The sequence below is a fragment of the Phyllostomus discolor genome, chromosome 4 (assembly GCF_004126475.2).
Source record: "Phyllostomus discolor isolate MPI-MPIP mPhyDis1 chromosome 4, mPhyDis1.pri.v3, whole genome shotgun sequence".
Taxonomy (NCBI): Eukaryota; Metazoa; Chordata; class Mammalia; order Chiroptera; family Phyllostomidae; genus Phyllostomus; species Phyllostomus discolor.
The window spans coordinates 119,124,770-119,147,419 of record NC_040906.2 but is presented as its reverse complement, the minus strand read 5'-3'; the positions used below and the strand labels follow the sequence as shown (position 1 = coordinate 119,147,419).

Below are 22,650 nucleotides of genomic sequence, written 5' to 3'. Positions count from 1 at the left end.
AAGAAAATTTATCTTTTCAAATTACCATCAATTCTCTTATTTTCTTTGTCTTTGGCCAAGCTACTCTCCTAATTTCCAGGCCCAGCCAACCTCCTGCCTGGTCATGTTCCTGGACTGGCGAACAGGACCAGATGGACTCCATGCCACGTGAGTGAATCCCAGCCACCCGGGGGCTCGGAAGGCCTCTCACTCCTCGGCAGATCTCATGACCGTCCCCCAGATATTCAGTCTCCTCCTCCTGCTTTTCACCCCTCAGGCCACAGCCATGTCTCTTTCTTCTCCATGAAATATCATCCACTTTAGAGTCCTTGTGTCCTCATCTCTACACCTTCCTGACTCCCTCCCTTTATTCCTCAATTATACTAAAATTGGTTTTAGGGATTAAAACTTAAAGTTGGTTTTTGCCCTCCTAATTCCTAAATCCCACAGCACTTTTTTGGTCTTTACCCACTCTACTTAATCAATAGTGCTGATATTACTTACCTTCTGAAATCCCTTTTCTTCCTTGACTTTTAGAGAGTCTCTCTCTCCCATTCTCCACCATCACTTTGAACAACCTTTCACAATTTCATTCACGGGCTCCTTTTCCTCCCACCTTCCTTGAAGGTGATGTTCTTTTGAATTCTATCACCTACCTCTCCTCTCTCTAAAGGCTGTCAGTGGCCAATGTCATGCACTCTGGGCATCCTCACTTACAAATACCTTCTGCCCGGGTCTCTGGATTGAGCTTCAGGACTTCATAAGTAACTATCCATCAGATGGTTCCTCCCAGAGGTGTGCTAGCTCACTACAGTAGAAAAGTGTCCCATTTTCTAGTGTTTGCTGGTTTCTGTGGCACGAAGTCCCCACATGACTGATTTCTAGCTATCAAGGTGAAGTTACTAAATAGGGTGGGAAAGAAGTATGCACAGGAGGCTCTGTCAAGCAGGTATAAGGTGACTCTACACCACTTGTTCCACCTGGTATCCAAGTGCAGAGGATCTAACATTTTTTGACATATGGCAGAAAATACATTTTACATCAGTTACATACATAACTAATTATGTGCAAATGAAAGTTCTATGAAACAACACTTAACCTTACCACATGATACACTTTAAAGTGTAATATGTTCTATTTCATTTAAAAAAATACTTGTCTAGACTCACCAAGTAGACTTCATAAGCCCTTCATAATTCTAGACTCACAATTCTTAAAATATCACCCTCAGGTCTTTCAAATTTAATACACATAGAATTGCATTTATTAACTCACTTCTCCAACCTGTTTCTTTTCCCTATTTTCTTTTCCCAGTGAATGGCCCATCATCTTCCTGGTTTTCCCCAGTTAGGAATCTCAGGGCCATTTTCAACTCATCCCTCTTTTTCAACCTTTCACCCATTTCTACCCTGCTAATGTCTCTCAAGTAGATCCTCCTATCTCAGTTCCCACTGCCACTGTCTTATTTTACACCTTTCTCCTAATAGCCTCCTAATCCATCCCCTGCTTTTGGTTTCTCCAACCTCAATTCATCTTTTTTCAGTACAAAATTATGTTCCAAAAATAAGAAAAACAACTGCTCTGCTTAAAACTTCAATGTCTTCCCATTACCCCCAAGATATTTCTCATTCATTCAGAAAACAATTTATTGGGTGATTACTGTGTGCTATGTTCCTCACTGGATACAGGCTAATAAGAAATGACATCTTTTTTGTCCTCGAGAACCTCACAGCATCAACTCTATTGCATTACTTAGAAGACTGTTATTGTTCTCCCAGCTCACCTTCACATCTTTACTTTCTGCTCCATCCTATCTATATACCCAGTGCTCTTGCCACATGGAGAACTTGACATTCCCAAGGTGTACTGTTCAACTTGTAGGCCCCTTTGCCTTTGCTCATGGAATTCCACATTCTGTAGACTTCTCTTCCTCTCTTCCTTCCTGATGAACTCTTACTTATTCTTGCAAGCCACTGTCATAGTGAAGCCTTTCTTTTCACAAATTCCTATTCTTAAAAAGTTTGAAATATTTAATCAATGTCATCATGCACATACTCCAAATACTTCAACAGTACTAAAAAAACAAGAGAGAAAAGCCAGAGTCTCCCACTTCAGCCCACCCCAGTTCCAATACAATTCCCCAAAGAGAATCACTCTAATGATTTCTGTTTTTAAATAGTTGGTGGCAACCTCCATGCTTCCAGAACAATATAGTCTATTATTATTTCTTGGCATATTAGCACTATCTATCTCATTTCTAGCTCATGTGCACACTGGTCCATTCTTTTCTCTTCCCTGATCCTCCTAATAGAGTGCCATCTCTACATTCAGGTCCTGCCCGGTTCTCTCCTCTGCAAGGTTTCCATGTATCCAGACCTTTATTAACTGTGCTACCAATGATAGATGGTATCTTTTCATTCTCCACTTTCTAAAATGAGACGCTTAGTAACCCAACCTTCTCTCTATCCTGCTCCCCCTTTCTACCTCCTTTTACTATTTAAAAATTACATTAAAAGTAATCATATTAATTTCACATTCTCTTGAATAATCACAGTCAGTTCTCCTCTGGCTTGTTTATAAGGTAAATCTGAACCTTGAAAACCAGTAAGCAATATTTCCGTGGTTAAACTACGTGGAGCTTTCTGATCACAGTTTCTTCCCTGGGCCATTTGCAGAAATATATTCTTGGATTTCAGGTTTAACTGTAGTCTCCAGTTTTTAGATACCACCCCATAAGTAGCTCAAAAATCAATCTGTTTTAGGTTTCATCACACTTGCGTATGTCTTGGCTGCAACATTTTCCTCTCGCAGTTCCTAGTTTTAACTTAATTTTTTAAATTAAAGCAATTTAATCTTTTGTTAGTATGTTTGTTTATTGCATTCTGCCACTTTCTAACAGACTCAAGGGTTTCCAAGTTCCTAATCATACTTTCAGTTTTATAGAATCCCATATTCCATCCACTTTGACCACTGCTATCAGGATGGGTTAGTTTCCAGGCCTGGACACAGCTGTCATCCTGTTACTTTCCTCCTCTGCTCGCTCACCTGGGTTGGAGCCACTTGAATCCTGTGCAGCCAGGGCAGCTGTGACTCCCACCCTTTCCAAAGACAATCAGTAACTCCCTCTCTGAACTCCCACAGTCCTCTGCACTTACTTACATGAGGGTTAGCACTCTATGTTGTTATTTTATAATCCTTCAGGCACAGACTGCATCATATTCATTTTTGAAAGGGTACCTGACATAAAACTGGCCCTTAATAAAAACTACTTGGAAACACTATTGAGCACATTATTAAATCCAACATCTTATTGAAGGAGAGAGCCATCATTTTTGTTCATATTAAAGAGCTGACAGTGACCACAGGGGAGAGAAGAGGAAATTTCAGGGGACAATGGGAAGGGTTCACGGAAACAAATTTAAAGGACACATGGACAAAAACTAGGGGGAGGGTGGTGATGGGAGGGAGGTGGGGAGGGTTGGGAGGGTGGGCTGGATTGGGAGTAAAAGGGAGAAAACTGTACTTGAACAATGATTAAAATAAAATTTAAAAAAAGAGCGCATAAGCACTGCTCTGTTGGTGGGAAATGGGAGTGAGAATTAAAGGCTAAGAAATAGCTTCACAAAGAATCAATTTATAAACACAAGTGTGTTATTTCTTTTTTTCACTAACAGTAAAACAAAATCAATATCAAACCCACCTTATAATCTGTATGTCTGGGTCGACTTGCTGTCCTTTTGGAATGTGAGACCCATTCTTTATTAATTTCACTGGACTAAGGTTGCCAGATAAAATAAAGAACGCCCAGTTAAATTTGAATTTCAGATAAAAAATATAATTTTTAGTAAGAGTATGTTCTAAATATTGCATGGGACATATACTAAAACCTTTTGGTGTTTATCTAAACTTCAAATTGAACTGAGTGTCCTGTCAAGTTTATTTGCTCAATACAGTAACCCTACTGTAGGTATTTTCTCAAGGCACTAACCTGCTAAATGCCAACCAGTCCAGCCACCTCAGAGAATATGATGTGATGATGATGGGAGAGGCACAGAGCTGGCACTGAGAGAAATAAATAAAACAATGCATACTTGCCTTCAAGACCTGCTTTCAAACCTTTTAAAGTGTAACGCAGGGTCGCATGCTGTTTAATCTCATTTTAAGGCCAAAGGGAAGAGGGTCTTGGAGATTTCTTGGGTACTCTGTTAGATTATATGTACCCTTTTATATTAATATTATGGGGCAATTTGTTTCACGGGAGGTTATGTCAGATAGGACAGGAAAATGTCATTAGGCGAATATGTTTTAAAAGTATATTTTATTGATTATTCTACTACAATTGTCCCAATTCTCCCCGCCTCCACCCTTAGTTCATGTCCACAGGTCGTGTGTATAAGTTCTTTGGCTTTTCCAATTCCTATACTATCCTTAACCTCCCTACTCTGTACCTACCGATTATGCTTCTTAATCCCTGGACCTTTTTCCCTATTCTCCCCCTTCCCCCTCCCAGCTGATAACCCTCCAAAAGGCTAATACAGTTTTATTTAGTTTTTCATCCATTAGGTTTATGTAAGTCACTGCTTCTTTATAGATATTAGTGTTCGATAACAATGTTCAATGTTCCCAGGAGCCAGGCTCATCCTGTGTTTTACCTGCATTTGCAGTTCGTTCTCACAAGGTGACTCAGACTAATGTACCTTGACTATCTCCATGTTAGCGATGAGGAAATTGAGAAATTCAGAAAGGGTAAAGGATGTGCCCAAGGTCAAAGCACTCATAAGTGGGAGGAAGAAGCTGTAATCCACATCTTCTTACTGCTGAGTCTTCAGAATAAAAACTAAATTTCATTTACAGTTCTGTTACCCACCCACAAAACCCCCCAAAATCACTATTTTAAAAATGCAAACACCAGACATAAATTTCAAACTTTGTTCCCTGAGTCTCTCACTGAAACGTTGAATGAATATGTTTTTATTAGAAAGAGGACTGAAGAGAAAGCATTGGAAAATGAAGAGGGGAATTTCGGTTAAAACCCCAATAACTGGGATATTAGGTGCTCCCTTCTTACACTATTTCCCCCCCCCCCCAAGTCATAGTCGATCTTCCTGATGGCCTTGCATTGTATTTCCAACGGAAAATGAAACCAACACAGTAGTAGGCCTTCCAATCTACAGCACAGTTTACATAATTTTTGAATTGGTGTCCACCCTACAAAGCAGCAAAATGCAGAATGCGCAGGGCATACCAGATTGCAGATGCAGGGCAGACGGAATCTAGTGAAACAAGCCACTCTGGCTTGATGCGGGGTGAGGAGTACCCGCCCCGGAGCTTTCTGGGTCCATCCCAGGGCGGGTTAAGTTAACTCGCAGGTCCAGGCCTCCGGACCCCGGGCCTTGGGGAGTGTGTTGGGTGCGCCTGAGCACCTTCGCGTCCCAAACTGCCTGTGTTTGTGAGAGGCTGGTGGCCACTTGCTCCTCCCTGGTCCCTCCTCCTGTGGCCGGGGGAGGAGAGGATCCGGAGATAAGACCTTCCCCCGGCGGGCGGAGGGCGAAGCCCGCGAGCTGCCGACTCGCGAGCGGTAACCTGGCTGCCCCTTGGCCTCGGTGACCTCTGCTGGTAGCCAGCAGCAGTCGGGTTTGACGCGCTCAGGTCGCGTTGCTGCGCCGCGGAACAAGCTTGGTCCCCGGCTGTTTGAGAGCAGCTCACCAGGGCGCCGGGTGAGGAGGGACCCGGGGGGCGAGGAGGGAGCGCGCGGGGGCGGGGAGCAGAGGTGCGGGGGCAGCGGGGTCCGGATGGATCAGCGCCGCCCGGCTGGATCAGCGCCGCCTTGGTGGAGGCCGGGCCCTGGGGCCGGGGAGTGGGGAGTGGGGAGTGGGGGCTGGGGGCGGGGTGGAGCTGGAATCATACGGTCTCCTGGTCGGCGCTCGGCTCCAGGTTCTCGCCGCCCTCCGGGACCGCGCTGGGATGTTTGCGGGCAGTGGGACGGAATTCGACCCCAGTTCCCCCAAACCTTTTCCCAAAGAAGCGACCTAAGAATTCGGTATGGGGAAGGAGAAGCAGGCCAGGGGAATTGGGAACTCAGGGAATTTTCTTATCTGCGGTACTCTAGCTGGGACGCAGCAAACAAAACCAAACCCTCCCTTTGCTGAGTGTTGCTTTTGCATCAACACAGTTCTGAGGAACTGTCTCAGGACCGGAATTACAGAAACAAAGCAAGACCCGGGTACTTCTCACAGCCCCCCGCCCGCGCTGGCCAGGTTAGATCTTCGCTGCCTACCCAGCACAGTCCGGCCCCCGGCCCCCGGCCATGGTAAGAGTAGGGACTTGTTTTTAAAGGCAAAACAAAACGTGGAAGCAGAGGATATGTTCTTCCCCATCATCCCCTGGAGCTTCTATGAGAAGTTTCTCTCAAAACGAAAAGGTCAGGCTTTCAATCAGGCTGGTGGTGCTCGGGACTGCTGCAGAGGTGATGTGGAAGGGGGCGGAGGTGTGTGGAGGGCTCCTTAGGGGAGCTTGCCACCTTTGAAGGACACATCAGTTCAGGTTTGGGAGGGCCTTATGTTAACCAGTCTTGCACAAGTTGCCTTTGACGCAAGTAAGAATGCGGAGCTGGGATCCTGGCATGTGAGTAGGAGCTGGAAAATGTGTCCTTTAGAGTGCTGACAGTCCCAAAAGGCTCGCGACTAACTCTTGTGCTAACATTGAATTCAGGGATCAGGATGTTAAGTATTGACCTGATCCATAAGAAGGAGGTGGCCTTCTGGCCACAACAATGAGGCACTGGTGAGCTGCCAGGACCCGGACAGATTTATTTCTTCAGAGGGATGCCGGTGGTCCTGATGAGAGAGCCCACAGACTTGGCATCTTCTAGCCAGCCTGCCTGCCTGCCTGCCTGCCTCCATTCACTGCCCTTGGGCGCGGAGTGTTCTCTCTTCCCCAGACATTTGAGCAGAAGTTACTGCTGTGGACAGTGTGGTGATGCTCCTCATTGAAATTGGTGGTGTCCTCAAGGCTGACACCACAGTCTGACACCACAGACTGTCCCTGAGGCTGTCAGTGTCTGTAGAACTACTGAGAGTTGGAAGGATGTTACTCTGCCTCAGCCTCTGATTTGACAGTTGAGAAATCCCTTCTGAGGTGTAAAAGGGCATGCCCAGCACCCCAACTGTTTCCTGAAAACAGAAGCCAGGACAGCTGTTTCCTCCTTTCGTCTCCATTTTCTGTCTGTGCCCTGTGTCCTGTGCACTTCAGGGGTGAGGAACACCCATTCCCTCACCCATTTAGATTTGGGGACAATACCATTTTCCATCCTCCCGAGGCTCTCAGCACAGAGCATTAAGGAAAGTGCTAACTAGGTACCCGAGCAACCTGAGTGGGACCCCTGGGAAAGTCAGCTGGAGTTTAGGCATCTGTATTCCTTTCTCTGGCACCCCAGAAAATGGGTATTTCCTGGAAAAGAAGGTGATCATCAGGTTATTTATACCTTGGTTAATCTTAAGCCTGATTTTTGTGTGTGTGTGTGTGTAACACCCATGATGTTGGCCCCATTGACCTCTGGAGACATTGAGAAATTTCCATAGAAGTGAAGCATTGAAGAGAAAATATTGAGTGACAAGAAATCAAAGGGGGAACATTGAGCTCAAAAGTCATGTTATTCTGGAATTCTGTGGAAGTTTTGTGGTTTGAAGGGATGGGCAGTGGGTTCTGGCTGCCTTTCACTGTGAAGCTAACACCTGTTATGTACCCTGACGCTGCCTGTCACTTTGCTCCATTTCACAGGTATAACACATTAATAGAAACGGTCAAATATTTGTAGGCTTATAGTTTCTTCTAAAAAATAATCTAGCAATTGAGGAGAAAGAAAAGTCTATTATAAGAATAGATACTTATTGAATCTACTGGGTTAGTTGATTCCTAGTACAAGGTTTGTTCATTCCTTCACTGACTTGAAGAAATACTTATTGAGTACTTACTATGTGCCAGGCACTAAGTATAGAGCAGTGTGATTAAGACAAATAGGACTGATCTCATGGAGTTTGCATTGTAGAATTGAGGGATGAGCAAGGTGAAGTCAAATAGTACTATATGTCTTGAAGAAAAGGAAACAGTTCCCTGTGCTAGAGTATCACGGGGTCTGTGTGTGTGTGTGTGCGAGAGAGAGAGAGAGAGAGAGAGAGAGAGAGAGAGAGAGAGAGAGAGAGAAGGGGTGGGGGTGAGGGTGGGGATGGGGGGCAGGGGCTCCGCTTGTTGGATTGGACTTAGAGGAGAGGCTTTTCTGAGAGATGGCCTTCAGATAAGCCTTCAGAAGATGGGCAGATAGTTCCAGTGGATGGAACCACCAGTGCACTGTCCTGGGGATAAGTTCAGCATGTTCCAGGCACAGTTGGAATGCAGTATGGCTAGAGGAAGGGGAGAGAGAAGGAGAACCAAGGACTGAGGTTGAGGGGCAGGGGCCAAGTCATACAGAGCCTTTAGGCTGAAGTAAGCTGTTGGGGCTTTAAGTGCAGTGAGAAGCCGAAAGCAGAGGTGTGACAAGACATGTTCTCTTTTTTTAGAGTAACTCTGGGTGCTCTGTGAAGAATGGATGGTGATAGGGGGGAAAGAAGAGAGGCATGGAGACCAGCTCCCAGTTCGTTGGGAGTGGTCTAGTGGAAGGTAGAAGCAGGAGGTGAGCAGAAGCTATTTTTGGAGGTAGAGTGGGAAGTTAATGTTTCCCTCTCAAATGTCCTGTTTATGTCATTGTTATAGCTTATAAAAACAAATAAGCTAATGAATATGCCTTTAAAGGTAATATAAGATTTTATTACTGTCACTATTTGCTAATATTGTGTTACTTTGAATTCCCCGTGCATCATTCTCAAAATTTTTATATTAATTTTTAATGTCTTTTTATCTTATTCTTCTCAATAAATATAACGTATTACACATACAAATGTTCCGCTTTGTTCAGAGTGTTGGGAACCTTTGACTAAGAGCTACTTATAAAACACACCATCATAGAATGCTGTGATATTAATGCTAAACTGAAAGCTGGCTTATTTTTGGAAGTCTAAAGTGATCCGGGAAAATTCAAAATACATTACGTGAGGTTGGAAATTGGAAAAAATACAGAAGAGAGCTAGCAGCTTTGCCTTTGTTCTGGATACGCCTGTGCACAAACATCCGCTGGGCAAAGATCTTTTAAAAAATTTTTCATTTATTTTATTTTTAGACAGAGGGAAAAGGAAGGAGAAAAGAGAGGGAGAGAAACATCAATGTGCGGTTGCCTCTCGTGTGCCCCCAGGCCTGCAACCCAGGCATGTGTCCTGACTGGGAATCAAACTGGCAACCTTTGGTTCCCAGCTCAATCCACTGAGCTACACCAGCCAGGGCAGGCGAAGATCTTTTGGTAACTGAAAATCTATGTGTGGCAGCATATACATTTCTGGAGATGGCTGTGAACCAGAGTTGAATAGGATTGTTTCCCTTAGTGAAGCACTCTCCCTCGAAGGAAGCTTGTGAACATTCCCTAATTGGTCCCTGACTAGATTTTAGGGGGCCAGGGAAGAGTGTCTGATGTTGTTTACCAACTAAGGAAGAGACAACCTCAGCAACAGGACAACTAACTGCCGTAATAAGGCAACCCTTTTTTCTCTTTGCTGGCTCATTCTGAAGTGGAACTCACTAGACGGAAATGTTTCTGTTTACAAGAAAAAGGAAGCCCTTCCTCATTTACATGGTGTGAGAGGGAAGAGCCAGCTCTTAGCAGCTTAATGGTCTCTTGGTTATCTTCACTTGCCAGAACCCATTCATTATTTATTGGTCAGTGCATCTGAATTTCAGCTTGAAGCAGCCGCTCTGGTGATTCAAATTGCAGACAAAATGTGACGGTAATTCAGGGTCCTGTATGATTTCTTTTCTGCCATGTTTACCATCCTAGGCTCTTAGGGTGGAGGATGGTTGAGGCATCTTTAACAAAGAGGCTCAAGTTCCTTCTGCAGGCCATTAATCCATTCTGTTTGAGTTATGTTTTGAAATGTTGAATTAGCTGCTACCCTTTATAAATCAGTAGATTTTACATACAAGTGTAGTTTTCCAGCTTTTCTTGAGGAATAAACTGGAACATCAGGTAACAAGGGGTTCTCATTCCTGCATGACAGCAATCAGTGAAGAGTGATGTGACTCCCTTTCAGACAGTCCCGTTCGTCAAGGTCCCCACCACTGACCTTTCTGGTACACAGCTCTGTGTAACTCACAGAAGTTGCCTGGCTGGCCCTCGGAGACTTCTGATCTTAACCCTCAGGTTTAGGGTTATCTGGCCTGTCTGTTCCACTTTCACCCTCATTCAGTGCAAGGATCCTTCTCAGGATCCTTGCTGGTTGGCAGTCCCCAGACCTGTGCTTACACTGTCCTCTAATAGAGAGAACATGGGTCCAAGTAAAACATGTCCCTTTTCCATAAATCTCTAACTGTCATGTGCTGTCTGGGTTTTCCCCCAGAGTAAACATCCTTGGCTCCTGCAACAGCTTCTCGTGCGACTTGCTGCCTTGTCCCTTCACCTGTCTAATTATTGTTGGGTTATTGTTTCCTTGACTAAACTTTCATTAATCACAGTCCCTTTAGCCCCAACAGTTCCATAAGACGTAGTTTAACTGGTGTGCAGTGTCCCAGTATGCTTCCACTATGATATCCAGCTGCTTAGCAAACTTAGAAAATTTTTACGGTCTTAAAGCTGATAGGGTACCAAACATCTGGATGTTTGCAAACTGGATGAAGATGAGCTCCCATTTTTAAAATCTACGTAAAACCAGTCAATTTCATTTTAGTTGCAGCTGTTAAGTACTTGTATTTATAAATGGTTGTTTTATTAAATTACTTCCACAATAGGGTATTACTTCTTATTTTGCTTTCTTGATCTTTATCACTTTTCTTAGGTTGTGAAATGATTTCACAAGAGTTGTGTTCTACTTCCCAAGTAAGAGGCATTAGGCACTTTTGCAGAAGTCACTTAGATGTTATACATCTGAGATAATATCTACACTAAATTTTGATTCCATTAGTTCATATAGGAAAGAGAAAATAATATTAAGTAAGAGTGGGCATTTTTTCTCTTTTCAACTTTCAATATAAACAAGTACGAAGTAAGGAAATTTGTGTTGATGCTTTTAAAAGGAGTCATATTCTTAGATAAAGATGGAACCTCAGAGTCTAACCGTACCCAGGCACCCATGCCTTTTTTCAGTACCCCTGGGAGAGGACCAGTTAGAGGTGTTTAAATCCTTCTCATCATAGAGAACTCTCTCTACTTTGTGAGATAAACATTGCAAATGGCTTGTATTGATCAGGCATCTGCCTCCCTATAACTTGTTTCCAAATGAAATAAACAAGGACATCATTTCACCTCCATTCTGTAGACCAGGGTTTCCCAATCTCAGCATTAGTGACATTTGGGGCTGGATATTTCTAGCCCTCATGGGAGCTGTCCCATGCATTGTAGGCTGGAGACCAACATCCCCAGTCTGGTCCCACCAGGTGCCACTAGCACTCGCTCCCAGGAGTGACAAGCAAAAGTGTCTCCAGACATTGCCAGGTCTCTTCCGGGTAGCAGAACCACTCTGGCTGAGAGTCACTGCCATAGGATGATGTTCTAGCTGCCTTTAGCGTGTTTCAGAATGAAACACTGTGTCCTTATCAAGCAAACGTATAGTTGCTTTTAAAACATTGATATAGAAAAATGTCTGAGGTCATTTATATCCAATTATGAGCAGGAGTTTCCACAAGACAAAACTGCTTCTCAGGGGAAGGAATGGGTGTAAAGTTACAGAAATTTGGACTTTCAGAGTTACGCTTTTCCATAATTTTTGAATATTTACTTTATTTTTTTATCTTATATTTTTCCATTACTATTTAGTCCCCTCATACCCCCTCCCCCAGCAATTGCCACACTGTCGTCCATGTCCATGAGTCCTTTTTTGTTTTTCCTCACTCCCTCCACTCCCTGACCTCCCTCCCCAACTAGCTATCATCTGTTCATCTATGAATCTGTCTCCTTTGCTTCTTAGTTCAGTTTGTTCATTAGATTCCACATATGAGTGAAATCATGTGGTATTTGTTTTTTTCTGACTGGCTTATTTTACTTAGCATAATGTTTTTCGGGTTCATCCATACTATTGCAAAGGGTGAAGCTTTCTTCTTTTTTATGGCCAAGTAGTAGTCCGTTGTGTAAATGTACAATAGTTGTTTTATATACTCATCTATTGATGGACACTTGGGCTGCTTCCATATCCTGGTGACTGGAAATAACGCTGCAGTGAACATAGAGGTGGTGGTGTTCTTCCAAATTAGTGTTTTGTTTCCTTCAGATATAGTCCCAGAGGTGGGATTGCTGGGTCAAAAGGCAGATCCATTTTTAATTTTTTGAAGTAACTCCATACTGCTTTCCACAGTGGCTGCACCAGTCTGCACTCCCACCAACAGTGCAAAAGAATTCCCCATTCTGCACATCCTTGTCACTACTTGTTGTTTGTTGATTTATTGATGATGGCCATTCTGACAGGTGTGAAATAGTATCTCATTGTAGATTTTACTTGCATTTCTCTAATGACTACTGACATTGAGCATCTTTTCATATGTCTATTAACCATCTGAATGTCCTCTTTGGAGAAGTGTCTATTCAGGTCTTTGCCCAATTTTTAATTGGGTTGTTTGCTTTTTTGGCTTTGAGTTTTATAAGTACTTTATAAATTTTGGATATGAACTCCCTATCAGCGATGGCAGTGAATATGTTCTCCCATTCTGCAGGATGACCTTTTATTTTGTTGATGATTTCCTTTGCTGTGAAATTTTTGAATTTTTAAACAACAAATATGTAACACATAAAATAACAACAAAAGGTCCTACAATAAAAAATATTAATACATTGCTTAAAAATCAGGGCTGGGAGATTGACAATCTCCTGTCTCTGTCCTGTTGTAAAATATCCAAAGCAGAAGATTTCATCTTAATCATTCAGTTGGTATTAGGTCAACTGTGAGATTTTAAAAATCACTTTCTTTAACTATAGCTAAAAATAAATGATCTCCTATTTGCTCTCTGGTCTCATTCTGAAACTTCCTATGCTTTGTGTTAGTTTTCTATTGCTGCTATTACAATTTATCACAAATTATTAGCTTAAAGCAACACGAATTTATTATCACGCAATTCTGTCAGTCAGATATCTAAAACGGCTTCACAGGGGATTTCAGAGGAGAAGGGGAAGGGTTTATAGGAACAAGTATAAAGGACACATGGACAAAAACTAGGGCAGGGTGGATGGAAATGGGAGGGAGGTGGGGAGGGATGGGGGGGTGGGCTGGGATGGGAGTAAAAGATAGAAAAATGTACTTGAACAATGATTAACATAAAATTTAAAAAAATAAAACAGCTTCACAGGGCTAAAATTCAGAGGCTCTCAGGGCTGCGTTCCTTTCTGGGGGATCCAGAGGGACATCTGTCTCCTTCCCTTTTCCAGATTCTGGAGGCCATGCACGTTCTTCGGTTTAGGGCCCCATTTCTCCATCTTCAAAGCCAGCAGGGGTGGGTTGGGTTTTTCTCACATCTCATCACTCTGACTTCCTCTTCTGCCTCTCTCTTCCACTTTTCAGAACATTTGTTGGGGGTTTTAGCAGACAAAATTTAATATATACACACAATTTTATATAGAACACAGCACCACACACCATGCAGGGCCTTTACTTTTGTACATTCAGATATGTTTGAAATACTTCTTAAGACTACAAAACAGAACATAGAAAAATAAACAGGAATATATTCAATACTTAAGAAAGTGATGATAAAGAATATAAAGTACTATTTTCCTTTCAATACTTCAGAAGGTATTTATATATATTTTTACAGTTAACATCAAAAATGATCATATCTTCACATGCTTTTAAGTATTATTTGTAATCAATGTAAATCTCTATCATTTTTCACACTTAAATTGTTTTCTAGCCATGGCTGGGTGCTCTGCTGGTTAGAGAGTCATCCCAGTAAGCCAAGGTTGCACCAGATTTAATCCCTGGTCAGGGCACATACAGGAATCAACCAATGAATGCATAAATAAGCATAACAATAAATTGATCTCTCGCTCTTTCTTCCTTCCTTTCTTTTTCTAAAATCAATTTTAAAAATTAAAAATTTTTTTCTAGCTCTGTAACTGCAATTTTAATCCATTCAGGTAAATGCAACCCCAAAGTTACCATTTCCCAGAATTAAGACATGCACCCACCCCTCTCCTAGGATTTTCTAAAACTTACTTTGTGGGGGGGGGAATCCAAATTAGTGAACAGTAAATGGCTGACACTAGTAGCCAAACCTTAGGTCTTTGAAAAAGACATGCTGGAATTGAGTCACTATTAAAATTTTAAACAAAACAATAGCATTTTTGCAGAACAATTTTGCAGTTCACAGAGATAGCAGTTCACCCTGGAGTCACAAAGGAAACACAATGCAAATATACATAGAGTTTACTCCAGGGTGTCCAGACTTCTGATGTCTTTGGGTCACAATGGAAGAAGAGTTGTCTTGGGCCACACATTAAATACACAAACACTAATGAAAATAAATCTCATGATATTTTAAGTAAATTTACAATTTTGTGTTGGGCTATACCCATAGCCATCCTGGGCCACATGTGGCCCATGGGCTGTGGGTTGGCCACCCCATTAAGCTATATCAACATTGTGCTTTGGGAAAATCTGTTCCTGCCAGATCAAGAATATTCTGGGATAATCTTCCTAAATTCAACTAATTAGCAACCTAATTCCATCTGCAACCTTAGTTCCTCTTTGCCAAGTAACATAACATACTCCCAGGTACTGGGGATTAGGATGTTGGCTTTTTTGGTGGGGCTAGAGGGAAGTAGTGTCATTTCTCTGCCTGCCATATACTCCCACTCCAAAAGTTACTAAAAAAGAGTCTGACGAAGACAGCACTGATACCTGTGAAACAGCACTTTCTTTCTCTTTGTCAGTAACAGAAGACTTACCTGTTGCCAGGTTTGTGTTTTACTTGGACTCATTCGTTAGCTCTCGACAGAAATTCTGAACTTGAGAAGGACATTTTACCTCGTGTTTTGGTTTATCTTTATTTTAAAAGGAAGGTGATGTCTGATGAGAATTTGACAGTGACAGACAATGGGGGAAAACAGGGTTAGTGGATGTAATGGTAGCCTCCATGAGATCTTGGCTGAAATTTGAAGAGCGCATAGGAAACTGTGGTGTCAGTGGTAGATACAAAGCCCACAGAGGAACAACAAAAGGGTATCTGTTTCTAAATGGATTGAAATAGAATGTGTTCTCTGAGCTCTCATTTGAAGCCTTCTTGATCTGCCAGGATGGTATTTTATGTTGTGGTCAAGGAGCCAAATTTGAAGAAAATGATTTTCAGGCTTTAGTGTTTAAAGAATTGATTTTTAAAAAGTAGACATTCTCATAGATTTAAAATACTGAAAAAGAGAAAAGTAGAGGGGAGGATAAAAAATTACCTTTAGTTTCCAACTATGCAATGCCCTTTAAAGAAGATAAACCTTGTAAATATTTGTTATTTCTTTATTTTGTTTTTTCTTCTTGTCTCCTCCTCCCTTTTCTTTTATGTATCTGGAATCAAGGATAATTTTCTCAAATCTCTACATAACATTTTACTAAATATTAAACGTAAATACTTTTCATGATCATAGAAACCCTTCTTAAATGTCTTCTTAAAATTATTTCTTATTAGTAAAGCAATACATTATGTTATAAAATATGTTAAACATAATGGAAAAAACAAATAATTCCATTACCTTCATTATATTAATAGTCCTTTTAGTATGAATTTTTAATGGCAATTTTATATCCTTTTTCCAATTAAAGTTGCATTGTAAACAGTTTCTTAAGTCATAAAGAAGTATTTTGTAATCATCATGTTCATTATAATAAAATCCCATCAGTGCTATTCTCTTGTTTAACATATGTGCAGTTTCCATGTGTGCACGTATGTGTGTTTGCTCTTCAGAGTTGGAACAAAGACCATAGTGCATGCATGTTTAGGGCTTCACTTCCCTGTATATAAGATGTCTTTGTGTGTTGACTCGGATGTGCTGTGTAAGGGTCAAAGGATACAGAGAACAAATTGGTTGGTGCCAGATGGGAGAAGGATGGAGGGGAGGGGTGGAGAGATGAAGGGATTAAGTGCACACTGACAGTTATGAACAGTCACAGGGATGTAAAGTACAGCATGGGTAATGTGGACAATGATACTGTAATAACTATGTGCAGTGTCATGGTGATACCAGACTTACTGGGGTGATCGCTTCGTAAGTTATATGAATGTCTAACCACTTTGTTGCACACTGAAACTAATATAATATTGTATGATGACTGTAATTGAAAAATAAAAAAGTTTAAAAATAAAATACAATACTCTAAAGAGTGCAAAAAAATCTTTTTATTCTCAAACATAATGATTGACACATAGGCACTCTTAAAATTGAAAACATAAACAATTGAATGGATGAATGAATGAATGAATGAGTCAGCTAATCATTAAATCATTTTAAAGGATGAAATCAGATAACACATATGATAGGGTGATGAAAAACGCTCAACAAATAGTACTTGTTCCATTGCAGCCATTTCTGAACACCACATCTGGGATTGGTGTCCAAATCCCCATGGAGCTAAGATGCAGATGGCTGGGGCCTACCTCCTGAAGGTTCTGAGTCAGTGGTCCTGGGGTGGAGCTTCCAAGTCAGTATGGTCCAAGGTCTCCCCAGAGCATTTTGTAGCACGTGTGAGGTCAGGCTGGGAACTCTAGCATGTAGTTTCACCTGGCCTTGTTGTGTCCCGCTCCACTCTGAGGACCAAAGGTAATAGCCGTATGTGGCACTGGTCTGTTAGGAAACATGGGGTGGGCAGAGCACCCCAGGCCTGCTTGGGGGAGCCTTGGCAGTGCCTGGTTGTCTCCAGTTTTTCCTGAGGTATTGACAGGGAAGATGTGATGAGTACCAAGGAGCTGTGGGCAAGCTAACTTTCGTTGGGTCAGTGCAGTGTTCCTAAAAATCGCTGTTGATCTCCTTATGTATTGCACTTTGTCTTCATTTTTTTCTATTTTTTATCTCCAGTGATTTTCCAAATGGGGTGAATGACACTCCCCTATTTTGTTATAGACTAAACACTGGGTATGGGATTTTCTAAGGCACTCAGCTCCTGACCCTGTAAACACTTTCTGTGGATGATGCTAACTGCTAAAAAAGCAAGTTGTGACAGTACAGTAGAGGGGGTGCTGGTAGAAGCTGGCTAGAGGCAGCCTGACTTTAGTACAACTTCTTTGTCATTTCTTCAGGAAACTGAGCAGTCATTTCCCTGGACGTGTACACAGCACACTGCAGCTTTCTAGCATGTTGCTCCAAATATACATCAGGGCAAAACCAGTGAGACAGTCTCATCTCTTTGGAGAAGAAGTTCTAACTCTTTGCTAAGTCATCTTCTCCATCCAAGCAGTTCTGAGCACGTTAGCATCATTGAAACTAATTTTTCTATTTACCAACTTAGACTATAATAGTTTTTGACTGAGCAGGAACTGATCCTACACAAAATTGGTATGTCACGGTTAAAGCAGGAACTGAGGCTTCTGGGTTCAGGCCCTGCCTCCAGCACTTGCTAGCTGTAGGGTTAAGACAAATTAATTAAACCCTCCTTGAACAGGATGAGGATACTTAAACCCCCCTCACAGATTATTTCGGTCATGATTAAATAAGATAACTTGCCAGAAACTGTGCAAAATGTTTGGGATACAAGAAGCCTTCAGATGTCAGCAGTGGTATTATTAAATTAGTGCAGAAACTTTACTGCAGCCACTCCTAAGTGCATTGATATGACAAGATATCTACAATGCATTATCAAATTAAAAATGTAAGTGTAGTATATAGTGTGGGGTTTTGTAAATAAAATTTAAAACTATTTATGTATACATATAGATATGTGTGTGTGTGTGTATATTGGGTGTATGTGCATATATTCAAACATAGAAGTACATATGGAAAAAATCTATTAGCAAGTGATTATCAGTGAGGAGACAACTCAGTTTTTAATTTACCTTACTGTGTCATGTTTGGATTTTTGAAATCATGTATTAACAGGCATTAACATGATTTGAAATCACATATGGTCATATATAAATTAAAAATAATGCTGAAATAAAATATAACAAACCAACATTTATAATTTTAAATAGTTACACTGTACACATTTTTTTCTGACTGCATATATACATATACATATTTAGGAAATATAGTCATTCTACAAGTAGCCCAAAAAGCTTAGCATTCCAGGGACACTTTTCCCAGCTACCTATCTGGATTTTTATAACCTGTGTGATAGAGCTGACCTTGCTGTATCCCTGTCTCCTCTGCAGCCTTTCTCTCTGAATTCCTGTTGCCCTGAGAGTTTGTGCCATCTTATTTAAGAATGTTTAAATGTCCCTGCCATTTGCTATTTTCCTGCATTAGATGTGCTAGTCTTATTGCAGAAACCCCATTGTAAGCCCTTGCAGAGCAGGGATTGTGTCGCATTCTCCAGTACTCCCACAGTTGTTGACGTAGCAAAGGGTATGTAGCATATGCTTAATAAGTACCCATCGACTGAATGGCTGCAGTTCTGGCTGCAGTCAAGATAAGCCATACTGGGCCAAAATAACAGCTTAACCTGGAGATTTCAGTGGCTTCACACAACAAAGATTTGTTTTCTGCTCTTGAAAGGCCTTGTGAAATGGCAGGGGCTCCTCCCTATTCAGTGACAGGGGTCCAGGCTTCCTCCACCTCGAGAACCACATGCAGTTTCTATGTTGCTGAGTCAGGGAAAGGAAGGGATGGAGAGGACATACTGATTCTCAAGGGTCGTAGGCCACTTCCATTCAATTCCCCATTTGTCAGAAGTCAGCCCCATGGCTCTGTCCAGCCACAAGGAAGGTGAGAAAAAGTAGGGGAGCACATAGGTGCTTAAGAGCACTAATAGACCGGTGTGTGCCACCGGTCTGCATCTTCCTCCAGAATAGCCATGACAGCTAGTTCGCACCCCATTGGTATCAGTGGGCCCAACTTGCACATGGATCATTAGACTTGGCTCACTTCGTGTAAGTAACTGTATGTGTAAGAAACTACTAGGAATCAAAATTTATTCATTCAGCACACATTTATCAGTGCCTGCTGTGCACTGGATGCTAATCTAGATTTTGGGAATACAGCAGGGGAAGAAAATAGTCAAAATTACCTGCATTCACAGGACTGACTTTCTAGTAGACGAAGATAAACAATTAACAAATAATGTCTGAATATTAGTTGATGATAGATATTGGAGAAACATAAAACGTGGTGGGGGGCATGTGTTAGTGTAGAGGAGGGAGTTGGATTATACTTTCAAATTGGTCAGGGAAAGCCTCACTGAGAAAATAACATGGAAGTAGAAACTTAGGAGTGAGGGAGCCAGCCATTTGGGTCTCAAGCCAAAGACACCTTCCTGGAAGAAGGGACACATGTGAAGATCCCCAGGCAGGCACAGAGTACCTATGTATTTGCTGAATGGCAAGGAAGCCAGTGTGGTTTCAGGGAGTCAGGCTGGGGTAGGATTGGGGGTCTACTGAGTAAGCCTGTATAAAACATTCTAGGTGACTTTAGGTCTGTGGCTTTTGCTCTGTGTGACATAAAGCCATTTGGGGATTTTGAGCAGAGGAGTGGCATGGTCAGTCCAGCTGCTACATTGGGAATAAGCTACAGGGACAAGAGTAAAAGCAGGGAGACCAATTTGAGGTTATTGCTGAAGTTCAAGTGAGAGATGGAGATGGCTTGGACCATTTCCATCACTCCAGAAGTTGAGGGGAGAAATGTTAAAGGGGAAGGGTGATGTGCAAACATGAGATGGTTTTTGTGAATAAGATGTTGGCATGAGCCCAATTGTAATATCATTTACTATTATCATAAGTCTGATATTCTATTCATTGGGCCACATACATTTATTCATGGATTCTACAAACATCTATTCAATACCAATGGCACGCTGGTCCCTCTGTTAGGCCCTGGGGATAATAAAGAAGACCTGACCTCTGCCTTTGGGAAGATTTCAGTATAGTAGGATTATAGAAATAACCAAAAATACAACCTTGTCAGTGCCAAAAAGGAACCACAGCTGTAGCAGTATAATCGTTCTGTAACTATGATGGAAATATTGGCCAAAACTTATTGAATGTATACTATGTGCTAGACATGCTTATGGATATTATGATTATGCTTATTATAATATGATTATTACAATCATTATATGTTGATGCTTTTCTTTATAATCAAACTAGACTGCTACAGCTTTAGAGAACTAGTGACTAAAAACCTAATATAACAGCCTAAAAGTGTTATATTTGTGCTCTGCAAACAGATTACCAAAGATATTGACACTCCGGTACCTATCAAAAATGCAGCCTAGAAAATGAATGTGCCATTTTTTCCAAATGTCTTCATCCCTTATAATACATAGAGGCATGTTAGTAGTATCTGATAACACTGATTTGCCAGTCTACTCAAATCTTCTTTATTGCATGTTTTTTTTTTCTTTTGATAATCTGCCTTGAAGAAGGTTAAGCTGAAACTACTGCTCAGGCTCCAAGATGTTGCCTCCCAAACTGCATGTGCTCTTCTGCCTCTGCAGCTGCCTCACCCTGGTTCATCCTTTTGATTGGCACGACCTAAATCCCGTTGCCCATATTGAACCATCAGGTAAGACGTACATTTATTCAAGGGTTGCTCAGTTGACCTGTTGCCAGACTCAAGTGGCCTCAGAGAAGTTGGCCTTTTAGCCGGTTTTATCAGGAAGATGCTCGTGGAGGCCCTGTGTTCTCCTGTGGCAGGGAACAGGGCCTCACTTCCTCATTCCAAGACCTGTCTTCAGATATTATGGACGACTACAGGACAGACCCGGACAAGCTGAAAGCTCAGTTTGCAGCCCCATGAGGAACTTCCCTCCATTGCTGCCTAACCCACTCTCTGTCCCCCATAGTAACCCCACTGTCCTGGAACCCCCTCAGAAGTGACCTCAACACTTGCTTCCACACAGGGAAAGAAGAGGCAGGTGTCGTGTTCAACAGGAGTAGTTCTGGTAGCAGTGGTGTGAGAAGATGGCAGCTGAGGGTGTGGGGATCCAGAGGGGAGCAATTTTTTTCTACCTAATGACAGAGAGAAGTAGGAATAAGTAGGCACTAAGGAGTTCCAGATGAAAGTAGACTGTGTCACTTGCCCTTTCTTACACTGTGGTGGGAGGGAAGGAGCAGAGAGGAAGGCACAGACAAGCCCAGGAGAGGTGGCTAGAGTAGAACAGTCCTCTCTAGACAGGTAGATACATTTACCACCATTAAGAAGGAACTTTATTGCAAGAAATTGCTTCTGAAGCTTTGTGAGTTCCTGCTAATCCCAGAGGGTTGTGATGCATAAGCTTCTTTATCTAGTCTCCTCAGGTGAGCATGTAGGTGGCTTCTGAATGATGTCATAAGGTCTATACCCACAGACCTGTGCACCTGGGTAGATAAGGTCCCTCTGTATGTACTTATTCAGGCTTGATGGGTGACTCATTGCTATAGCATTTACAAAAGACCTCTCATAGCCAGCACCTTATAGATAAATTTTGCCCTAGTTCATGGTCAAGTAAATGAATGCATCAGTAGGAGAGGGACTCCATCTTATATCTGCATTGGTATAAGAAATAGCACAGGATCACACAGGTCCATTCACTCAAAACTTGCCAGGAAGCTGAAGCATCAGTGAACACTGCTGACTAAGCCAGAGACTTTGTAGTTCAAGGAGCTTACAGCCTCATTAAAGTAGTTCCCCATTGCCTTTTCCAAGCATTAAAAACAAGAAACATCTTACATGATGAATGAATTATTACCCTGGAGACATTAACATCAGGCACTTTTCATTGGTAGAGGGTGGTAATTTCGAAACATGTGTTCTATCCCCTCATGTTTGAAAACCACTGGACGCTGTCTTTGGACCAGCAGAAGCTTGGGACACTGTGTCACTCATCTCTGCAGTTCCAGCGTTGAGCCCAATGCCCCACTCATTTTAAATGCTCAAAAATGAATGCACAAATGTTCTTTATATTATTAGAAATAGTTCATTAAACAAAAGATTAAAATAAAAGATGATTATATATATTCTTCTTACTAAATAAATACATAGGAAATATGGTTATGTAGTTAAAGGTTTGTAAGGATGGGCTGGAGTTATCCTATTTGCCATGGAGGACATATAGCCCTATAAGAGAATGTGGTGTTCCTGGCATGTGTACAGTCCATCTCCAAACCCAGGAGTGAACATCAGGAATACCTGACAAATGATTTCCACCAGAAATGGGTTATATGATTAATAATATACCAAGGGTTCCAATGCTTTTATGAAAATGAAGTTGAAGAAAAATAGGAAGTGACATAAATTCTGAACCACACAATTGGTCGTCTAGAGAGGGGCCATTCACCTGGCAATCCTCTCCCCTGCCTCTCTCTTCATGATGAGCCCTGATAGATGGCTAGAGAACAGGAAATGCAGTGCCATGACTGGATTAGCAGCAGGCCAGTGAGCCTTTCTGCAGCCCCCCTGGCACTGGCTAGCCACAGGGCCCTGCAGACCTAAAC

The 22,650-nt window shown here is 41.9% G+C and overlaps 1 protein-coding gene across 5 annotated transcripts in view; it reads left to right on the top strand.

Annotated features, from left to right (window-relative positions):
* Positions 1-5,369: 5,369 nt before the first annotated feature.
* PLA2G7 (phospholipase A2 group VII) overlaps positions 5,370-22,650 on the top strand; it is a 31,411-nt gene continuing 14,130 nt past the window's right edge. Inside the window, exons 1-2 of one of the 5 annotated variants that reach the window (XM_036024191.1) lie at positions 5,370-5,691; positions 20,583-20,740. In XM_036024191.1, the coding sequence (XP_035880084.1) occupies positions 20,632-20,740 (109 nt within the window). In that variant the 5' untranslated portion in view covers positions 5,370-5,691; positions 20,583-20,631. Of the gene's footprint in view, positions 5,697-20,582; positions 20,741-22,650 lie in introns of all 5 variants that reach the window. The other 4 variants (XM_036024190.1, XM_036024188.1, XM_028509625.2 and 1 more) reach the window with 4 other exon arrangements.